This window comes from Gadus morhua, chromosome 10 (genome assembly GCF_902167405.1).
Source record: "Gadus morhua chromosome 10, gadMor3.0, whole genome shotgun sequence".
Classification (NCBI taxonomy): domain Eukaryota; kingdom Metazoa; phylum Chordata; class Actinopteri; order Gadiformes; family Gadidae; genus Gadus; species Gadus morhua.
Genome location: NC_044057.1, coordinates 20,929,726 through 20,940,573, shown reverse-complemented (window position 1 = coordinate 20,940,573; position 10,848 = coordinate 20,929,726). Strand labels below are relative to the sequence as shown.

The 10,848-nt window shown below is 44.9% G+C and overlaps 1 protein-coding gene across 1 annotated transcript; it reads right to left on the bottom strand.

Moving 5' to 3' along the window:
- Positions 1-7,951: 7,951 nt before the first annotated feature.
- On the bottom strand, positions 7,952-10,397 carry LOC115552725 (POU domain, class 3, transcription factor 4). The gene has a single exon (XM_030369032.1). It carries the CDS (start codon positions 10,281-10,283, stop codon positions 9,192-9,194), a length of 1,092 nt encoding a protein of 363 aa, XP_030224892.1. The 5' UTR covers positions 10,284-10,397; the 3' UTR covers positions 7,952-9,191.
- Between the last annotated feature and the right edge of the window lie 451 nt (positions 10,398-10,848).

The window sequence follows — 10,848 nt, the reverse complement described above, 5'->3', positions numbered from 1 at the left end:
GTCTATAAAAAGCTGTGTAAGGTCACGTAGCATTTTTTCAATAATGTAGCCTACGCTGTGCTTGCATATGTGGCAGCAATTTGTCACCACTAGGTGGTGCTACTTTGCCATAGCAGCTGACTGGATAACGGACACTGCGTGCTCCCTACACCTCTGAATGTGTCCCCAGCCGTATGTAAATGATCCGCGTAGTCCGCTTGTTCTCTGTCTGTCCAGCCCTCAATCCCCTGGGAATATATTAAACCGCAAACCAGTGGGGTGTAGCAGACACACACACACACACACACACACACTGAGCTGTCATGCAAAGAGCAGAGCAGGAGCACCGAGGACATTCAGGCGGTGAAGCAGATGTATGGAGAAGCGAGCACTGCGCCCATGAATGCACACACACGCACACGGTCACACGCACGCAAGCGCACGGCCGCGCTGTCCTCCGCACCAGCTGTTGTCCTTTTCCATCCCCAGCTCGGGGATGACACCTTGACCTCATCTGATTTTTCTTTCCCTCCCTCACCCGTTCCCTCTGTCTCTCTCCCTCTCTCCCGCTACCCCTCCCTCTCTCAGATGGATTAAATGCTGGCTGCATTCAGCCGGGGAGCTGAGAGGTAAACAGTGGGGCTAATTGCTTTGACTTACTGCTCTTTGTTTTGGCCTCGCGGTGCTAATCAACTCGCTCAGCTTATACGGCTCCGCTTGGCAGGGGCTGCGCGCGACTGTTTATTTGCGGGATAGCAGGGGGATCGGGGTGTGTTTTGTTGACTCCTGTATTCTCTAATAAATGAGACGGGTCTTGTCTGTCGGCCCGTCGTCGGCGTCATCTTCAGATTTTTCCCGCCGTCGAGGCCTACTCTAGCTGAGCCAGGGGTGGCGCCTCGCTCAGGTGTGAATCAATTTATCCTCATTAACGAGCGTCTCCCCAATGCTGGCCAATTAACACGCCGCTCCTAATGAAGCCATTAGCTGTCAGATGAGGCAGAGGCGGTGTTTGTCATCCGGCCTGGTGTGTGTGTGTGGGGTGGGGGCCCGCACACGCATGCCGCGTGTGTGTGTGTGTTTATCCACTATTGCTGCTAATAAAAGCAAGGGAATTAATGGAGGGAGCGTGTATGATAATGAGTTAATGTGAAACGAGCAGGACAAGAGCTGATCAGGGCCTCTGTCACGAATGAAGATATCGGACGTAGTGATTTATTTTCACTCTCTCTCCCCCCCCCCCCCCCTTCCCTCCTGTTCAAAGTACTCTTAGGAAATATTCAGATGCAACCTAAGGGTAAAGTTGGAACGTCTACAACCATACTGAAACTCTCTCTTTCTCTCCACAGTGCTGCTTTTCAGGACACAGTGTGTGTTCTCGAAAAGCACGGCGTTGTTGGTGTGTTAGTGCAGTGAAAGAACTACCTATCAAATGGTGATATATATTACTTATGTCACTTTTCATAGAGTGCAGGGCTTTTTGTTCAGCTCGAAAAAAAAAAAAAGAACTCCTCATTATCTGTTAAATCCGTTGTAGATCACATCCTACCAAGGCCTAAAAAAAGTACACATGAAATGAGTGCAGCAGTAGACAGTTTCGGGAATTATGTCACAGTTGTCACAAGGTCTTGTTTCAGTCTGAGCCTTGTAGAGTGTGTTTTAGCTCAACCAAATCTGCTGACAGTGTCTAAGAAAGAAGAATATAATATGATGGCCAATTTGTATATCAGACAGGCATATTCGCTTTTTCCTATCACACATGACAATGCTTTGAGAAGTTAAATGCAGCTTGGATAGTTAAAAAAAAAATCCCAAAGCTATATATTTCACATTTAAAATGTATTAGGCATATATCCTTGTCATGGGAAATAGACAATTATCCTGACGCCAAATATATGCCCAAATATTTGCCTTTATAACTTATTAAATTAGCCTAGTCTGTGTCTTTCTTACACCATTAACGCATTCAGCTATTTTAATTTGAAAAAGAAAAGTACACATATGAGGTTTTCTTTATCTTCCCCCTGGATGTAAACCTCTGAGAATTTTAAACCAAATATTGATTCTGCTTTTTTTTCCATTGTAAACTTGAATCGAGGAAGCCAGAAGCCACTGGGGAATTCTGCTCTTATTGACGTGGACCTCATGAAGTTCAATTCCACTCTTAATAAATTGAAGTTGTAGGTCAGTCTGTCCTCCAGAATTCCACTGATTTGAAGCGGTCCAATGTTAGGTTCCTGTAAGCCGTGAGGACTCCCATGGCCCACCGTACCCCAGTATAGAGGCGGCTTGTTTCTTTAGCTGGGTCCCCCTCCTGATCCATAGCAGCTCACTGAAGCTGGCTGGACAGCCCTCAGCTCTTCAGAGGGGTGGGCTGTGAGAACGTGAAATTGATTTTGGGTTACGTGATTAATCTTATTTCCCATTCCGCACCGACCGACCAACTCTCCCCCCCCCCCCCCCCCCCCCCCCCCCACCGCTCCTCCCTGTCCGATGCTCACACATCACTCAGAATTGAATCTGTGGCGTGTTGTGACCTCCAACGTTGCTGCATCAGCGACAGTATAGCAACGTTAGCCACAGCTATGCTCCTCTCTTACTTTCAGGTCTGTCTCAACTTTCCCACATTCTCTTATAGCAGACATGCCGGTGGGCTTACTAACGTTTCCAAATGCCTCAAAATATACAAGATAATATGAATCAAAGTAGATCTGTACGTTCTTAAAGAATCCTTTTAATATATTCATGACATGTTGAAATGCACTCCTGTTCTTCATTGTAGACATACACAGCGGTACTCAGTGTGTATTTTTACATGTAGGCATACATTCTTGTCTATCCAAACAACATTTAAAGCTATGCTTCCGTCTCTATTTATGAATAAATGTAGTTAGCAGAGAGGTATGTGTGTGTGTATAGACATTTAGGTGCAAGTCGCTAGATCAACATCATATTGTGCCCAACACTTGCAATAACATCCAATATTAGACATTGATGTGCTGGTGTGGATGTGCATAGGCATGAATGTTTTCTCTGTTTTTAAATGCCTGTTACTGTTACTCCTGTTTATATTCCTGCTATGATTTCTATGCCGCCATTACATTATGTAACTTATGTTGCAGAAATAGCTGCTGCAAAGATGCGGGTCATAATAACAACATGAATGTTCTCTGTAGCCGGCAAGACACAGCAGTCAATGCTACATTACTGAAGCTTTTTTATCTGTGTGCGTGGGTGTGTGTGTGTGTGTGTTTTTTTGTGTGTGTGTGTGTGTGTGTGTGTGTGTGTGTGTGTGTGTGTGTGTGTGTGTGTGTGTGTGTGTGTGTGTGTGTGACTGTGTGAGTGCACGCACCTGTGTGTGGGTTTAACTCACAAAAGAGAATCTCGAGAATCTATTTGCGTAATTTAAAAACGTAATTGCGGCGTGTGTGTTCATTCCGCCAGTAATTTATGTGTGTGTTAAAATAATAGAGTATATCTGTTTTACATAACATCCCCTGTTTATAATACCTCCATTATGTCTGTAGTGAAAATGACAACAGATAGACTGTTGAAGTTCCTCGTTGTAAAATGACACCTGGCAACCCAAATCTTAGTGTAATAACGATAATAATAGTATAACTATTACAGAAATGGTAGAACTCTGTGCATGAGTAACAGGGTGACGTGAATGCTTTAATCGTGCCTAGGACAGAGGACAGAGTTGGCTCCAATTGTTGTTTTTTCATATTGTTTGTGTTGGAACAATGGGACATTAAACATTGACTATTATATCTCATATTTACATGAACTTCTAGAATGATGATGCCATGTTGTCATGTTATTCATATGTATGGGCAAAAAAACGAAAGTCAAAAGTATCATAATGAGACACTCATTCTGTTTAAAAGTTGAGAGAGGGGGAGTGGGAGGGAGAGAGGGAGAGAGAGAGAGGGAGATTTCCTATTTTTTTTATGGTTCATCTTTGACAATAAAGTGCAGCTGATAAAGGGCACCAGCATATGGCAGAGGGAGCGCCTGATTTTAATGCATCTCATCAGTGGGCCGTCCCTGGAGGGAGGGGTGCACCAGTTTATTCTTTGTCACCTCTGTGTTGGGCCGTCCCGGGTGGAGGGCTGTAATCCCTCCCCTTCACCCTCGTCCTCCATCCTGCACACAGAATTCAGATTAAAAACGTGGGGCACGAACCGCCCTCCTCTCATTCACCTTCTGCTCTACCGTGTTTTTATAGCCGTCAGACCGCCACACATGCTCTCTCCAAACATTTCACCGTAAGAGCGCTGACTGTTTCTTTCTGAAGATTGTTCTTTTTAAAACCAAATGCTTTCCTCAGCGGGATGATCCGCTTCCACAGTAGAGTATTGGTTATTAGTTTGTATCATCTGGTTAAGATATCAGTTGTTTATATATTCCAAACATATAAATATATTATAATTATACCAATAGTATTAATATACTACTTCTACTAGTTGTTTTTTTAGTTTAGAGGTTTATTGTGCAGGGACAAATTCATTTTTTCATTGATTCATATAAAATATAAAATAGATGCCATGCATACAGGTTTCTAGACTAAAATTGAAGCCCCTGTCCCTGGTTACTACTGACAACTATTATACAACTGATAACATTTATAATACTAATAATGCTACCAATAACACAAATAGTCGTAATATCAATAGAAGACCACATACAACAACAATAATAATGTTAACAATTTCAATTTTTGGACTGTTGCAATCATATCTAAACCATTTGAACACTACTCGATCTAAAACCAAAGACACCAGTCCTAGTGTGGACACATTATGAAGAAGGTGTGAGTGGTTCACACTGCACCACAGCAGAACAGTTCATAGAGCAACTCCAAAGCAACCAACCCAGTTACCCCGTGGTGCTAAAACTGTTTCTCTCCCGCCTCCACCACCACTTAACCAACCAGGTCAAACTACTACTCCTGGGGCCGTCTGTATCCTCAATGCTGGTCTTTCACACCCTCTCACACCCACGTGTGCCCTTATGATAAGACCAACAGGAACGAGAAGTGGTTGAGGTGCACACATTTAAAGATTTGACAGTAAGTGTCTGCGACCGACCAACATGTGCAAATAAACAAAAGAAGAGTGCAAACAGCCAATTTAACCAGTAACAGCAATCAAGGACAGCAGCTAACAGAGTCCTCGGGCTGCGTCTCATAAACCAGTGTAGCCACAGTCTCCAGTAGCACCAGTATGAACCACGTGAACCCACCAAGTCCTCTAATGCTTAAACATCCCATCTCAAGTTTATCTTTTACCAAAACAGACAAGTGACTGATTCACTAGTTAACTTTTAAGGGTAATTATAATAATTGATATGCCTGTGTTACTCAACCTATTCAAATACGGACCACACTATTTATAAATATAACCGTTGAAACGTATCTTCTGATTCTTTGTATTATTCAAAAACAGGTTGTCCGTTGAGTCGGTCCACAATCGCTTCGCCACATAGGAATCATTTTCTAACTAAACTAAAGCTAGGTGGTTTATTTAACAGCACATGTTTGTGAATAAACATCCTTGGGGTAGCTAGTGAGTCATAAAAGGGGTAGGATGACCTGTTTTGTTGGAACGGCGCTCCATGCAGATCCAGGGAGGCATTAAAGGGACCACTATAGGACACTGTGGGGCTCCTTCTGGACCTGGGCTGGGCGGCGCCTCATCTCGCGGGGGTAATTTCTCATAAATCAACCGTTATTTTGAACTCAAATAGATGGATGGAATCAATCAACCATGGGGTTTTTATTTTTTATTTTTCTCTTCTTCAGCACAAGCCATCGCTCCCTCCCTCCCTCCCTCCCTCCCTCCCTCCCTCCCTCCCTCCCTCCCTCCCTCCCTCCCTCCCTCCCTCCCTGCCTCCTCCATCTCCCCTCTCCCTCACTTCCCTCCCCGCCCGCCCTTCACCTCCACCCTTCGCACCCTTGTCTCGTTCTCTCTCTTGCGCTCTCTCTCTCTCTCTCTCTCTCTCTCTCTCTCTCTCTCTCTCTCTCTCTCTCTCTCTCTCTCCTCTCTCTCTCCTCTCTCTCTCTCTCTCTCTCTCTCTCTCTCTTGCACTCTCCCTCTCTCTCTCTCTCTCTCTCTCTCTCTCCTCTCTCTCTTGCACTCTCTCTCTCTCTCTCTCTCTCTCTCTCTCTCTCTCTCTCTCTCTCTCTCTCTCTCTCCCCCTCTCCCTCCCCTGCCCACCCCCATCCCCAGGCTGCAGCAGGCTGAGGAGATGCATAAATTCAGACACATTAGTATTCCAGTCAGGTTCTGCATTTCAAGGCCTAGCGCCCCCTCCTCCCCCTCCTCCCCCTCCTCCCCTTCCTCCCCTTCCTACCCCTCCCCCCCCAACTCCCCCACATCCCAACTGCCCCCCCTCCTGCCCTCCTCAGCTCTATTTCTGAATCATTTAAGTAGCATTTCGGAGATATATTTAAATAGATATATTATTATTTTTTAAATTATGGGAAATAACATTGAGGTATTAAGATTTTTTTATGAACATAGTTATTGAGAACACTACCCATTCGTCCCAATTATACACAGCTATATAGTCAGCTTTTGATTGTGTATGTGTGTGTGTGTGTGTGTGTGTCTGAGTGTGCATGTGCATATATTGTGCGTGTGTGTGTTTGTGCATGCCTGTGTGTATACATGTGTGTGCGTCTGGGTCTGGGTCTGGGTATGTGTATGTGTCTGTGTGAGTGAGTGAGCGTGTGTGTGTGTGTGTGTGTGTGTGTGTGTGTGTGTGTGTGTGTGTGTGTGTGTGTGTGTGTGTGTGTGTGTGTGTGTCATTGTGTTATGCTGTCAGGCCCAGCAGCCCGGGCGATAAATCACGCATGTCTGATTGAGGAGGGCAGAGGGCCCGGACAATAACATTTCACTGGAACTGCAGGAGAAAGCTCCTCAATTTTCTGTGATCCATAGACGCACCAGTCTGCAGTCCTGCTTGATGAGTCCTGTTGCATATAGTGGACAGTACACCGTACTGTAAAACCGGACTAAGTGTCCCCTCTCACATGACATTGAGATAGTGTGAAGGTTGTGGTGTTAAAAAAAGCTTGGATCAGAACAAATGAACATTTGTTAAGGTGGAAATTACTTTTTGGGGAAGGAGATTCAATGCAATGATTAATGTTATTTAGATCAGTTCAACAAGATTGTGGAACTGATTTGACTAAATATTTTGTTTACAATAACAATATTTGATTTGATAGCATTATTGATAATAATGTTATATATATAGTAGAAGTAGTAGTAGTGATAGTGTTAGTGGTAGTGGGCCTGGTATTAGTAGTGTTAGTAGTAGGCTAGTCGTAGTAGTAGTAGTAGTAGTAGTAGTAGTAGTAGTACTAGTAGTAGTCATAGGTAGGAGTGGAAGTATTAGTTGAAGTGGTATTATAATAGTAGCAGTTGTAGTTGTAGTAATGTTAAGCATAATAATAAAAAATAAGTAAGCTTGAATGATACAAAAAATACTACTCATACTTCTATTAATAGGATCATTATTAATATTAATACTACTTGTACCACTACAATTAATAATGATAACCATAATAATAACAATAATAACTTGATTAACTAAACGCCATTCATACTAAGATATTCACCATGATAAAAATTACATAATATTGATAATTTCCTAATTACATTATTAGTGATATTATATTTTAAGTTTATGTATGAAATTATTTGATTGTTTTTCTTACACTATTTACACATAAATTATTTAAATTCGTATCATTTACATTTGTATTATTCACGGTTTGATTATTGAAATGTTCCTAATTCATATTGGCACAATTTACTTTTGTATTATGCACATTTGTATTCCGTCATTATCATATGTTTACAAATTAGTCCCTGACATGACCCCTTAAACTTAGACTGCGTTATTTAGGCATATATGGAAAACTAAATGTAAACCTTATTGGAATTTTCTTAAGAAAACGAGCAATTGTAGCAAGAGGTTGTTTATTACAACATACATAGATTATTTCAAAACATAATACAAGCTTTATACTGAAAATAAATAATTGCTTGACCTGTCATCGAAATTTGGAATAAAAGCGCCGAAACAGTCAAATCTTACTGAAAATATTGTTTTTACATTGCTAATTAAGAGCATGTAGAACTAACAGCATTGTTTAAATTAATAACTTCAAAAGGGTAATATACAAAACTGTACAATATTCGAAAAAAAATACTTATGAAATAAACCAATAACAGGTGTATTTAAGATTATAAAATTTGTATAGGCCTACTGAACGTCCAACAGAATGATAGGCAGGTATAGCGTTGTCGTCCTTCTGTATTCCCAGCTCTGTTTCAGAGTCCACAGTTTATATGGTCCAGGATGAGTGAATAAAGGAATCAATAAATAGGGAAACCGTTAATGTTTCACTGGCTATATGTAATAGGATTATGAATTGGATAATATCCCCCAAGTGCTAGATTTTTGGATAGCCTGCTTGTTGCAAGTGGCAAGACGGTTATTTATATTTTAAATAATAAAATAAACGATGAAATGTTACAGAAATGTTACAAACTAATAAATGTAAATATGTGGACAAACAAACGGTGGACAGCCCTTGGATACACAGGGCTACAACGGATTGTGAAGTCAAACTCAAAACCACCTCCGTGTCTTCAAAACACAAGAGCAGAAAATCAATGAAACAAAAGTGATCCTCTGTTATTTTCTATCCTCAGTCCATTGATCTCTCGAAGGAATAATCAGAGAAATAAATGAATGACGGTCGCTGACAACTTGTCCATGAAACTCAGAACCCCAACAGAACCAAAAAAAACATCAGTCACGACAAAATTATTATTGAGCTGATGCGAAATAGTGAGATAAACCAAGGCGCTGGCAGGTTATTAGGCACATTTTGTATTTATATCCTTGATGTAGAAAATAATTCTGGCAATTGACTGGCTCCAATAGTGATTTATAATATGACGTTTGATATGCCGCGATTATAATGTCTCCCCCATCCCACCACCCCGCCCCCCTTCCCCCCCTCCATGACAAATCTAAATGGCGAAGGCTGTTATTGTTGTGTTTCAGTGCTGGGATCATCGCGAGTCTTTACGGGACAGGCACGGGGGGGTGGGGGGGGGGCACCGTGTGCCCTGCACCGCGCGCTCGCTCGATAGATAGTTTGCAGGGGGGATTTACTCCCGGTGCCTCGGTCAGAGATCATGGCACGACGAAGCGTCTCCCGCGCTCCCGCCGCCGTGAGAATACGGTCCCTCGTGCATCGGAGGCTCTCCTGGTGGCGTCATGCGCTTCTCCTTCTGCCGTCGGTTGCAGAACCACACGCGCACCACCTCCTTCTCCAGCTGCAGCGAGTCCGCGAGCGAGGTAATCTCCTGCGCGGAGGGCTTGGGACATTTCAGAAAGTGCGTCTCCAAAACCCCCTTCACGCTGACTTCGATGGACGTCCTCTTCTTCCTCTTCCTGCCCTGAGCTGCTATCTTGTCTATACTGCTGGGGCTGCCCGTCGACGAGTCCGCCTCCTCCAGCCACTTGTTCAGCAGCGGCTTTAACTTGCACATGTTTTTAAAGCTCAGCTGCAGAGCCTCGAACCTGCAGATGGTGGTCTGGGAAAAAACGTTGCCGTACAGAGTGCCCAGTGCCAGACCCACGTCGGCCTGCGTAAAGCCCAGCTTAATTCTCCGCTGTTTGAACTGTTTGGCAAAGTGCTCCAGTTCGTCCGAAGTGGGCGTCTCTTCGTCGGAGTGGTCGTGGCAGTGGTGCCCGCCGAGGTCGCTGTGATCGGGGCTGAGCGTGTCCCTGAGGCCGGGGTGCATGCCCTGGCCCTGCTGATTAGACGGAGGTGTGAGGCCGCCGTGCTCCAGCATGCCGTTGACCGTGAAGCCCGTCTGGGAGTAGAGGTTGAGCTGCTGCCCACTGTTGATGGAGGAGTTGTGGGACACCTGAGTGCCCCAGACACCCGGATGGTTGGCATGGTTGTTGTGATGGGGCGAGTGGTGCGCTACGTGCTGCGAGCGGTGATGGATGATGCCGAGCTGAAGGTCCTCCCGGCCGGGTTTGATGTCCTGTTGCTCCATGGAGGCCGACCAGGGGCTGCCCTCCGACAGGCTGCTCGCCCACTGGTGCCCCAGGGAATGGCCGTTGCTCTGGACGCTCTGCAGGTAGTCGCTCTGCATGAGCTTGGGGTGGCTCCTGTAGGGACTGGCCGGCTGCATGGCCTGGCTGTCGGGGTGGATCATGGGGCTGGAACTGAGCAGGGTGTAGGGGCTGGAGGCAGCTGTGGCCATGCTGGCTGCTGAACCCCACTAGTGCTACTGAAAGGAGAGAGCGGCTCAGCCTCTGACATCTCCCTCTCTCTAGAGCCCCAGCAGCAGCAGCTCGGTGAGTGACAGGCGCGGGGGCCACTCATAGGCCGACTGCAGCGCATCAACACGCGCGACTCAGCCAATGACGCCGCAGGTATCCAGATTCCTCCCACACACACACACACACACACACACACACACACACACACACACACACACACACACACACACACACACACACACACACACACACACACACACACACACACACACACACACACACACACACACACACACACACACACACCTCTCCCCGCCTCTTGACGTGGATCCGTGCGGAGGTATAAGAAAGGGTTAACGCCAGTCGAACCGGAAGTGAGTCGGAATGTGGTCCAGAGGGTATGTTCGCGTGGGGCGCAGTTCCTGTTTATTAATTAAAGTTTCCAACTTATTTACGCACGAGCTTATTACTGCTCCTGTCACCCTCGAGCGCGCGCGCAGGAGGAGATTAGGGCGCGAAGGCATTTCTGAGACGTGCCAGCACTTA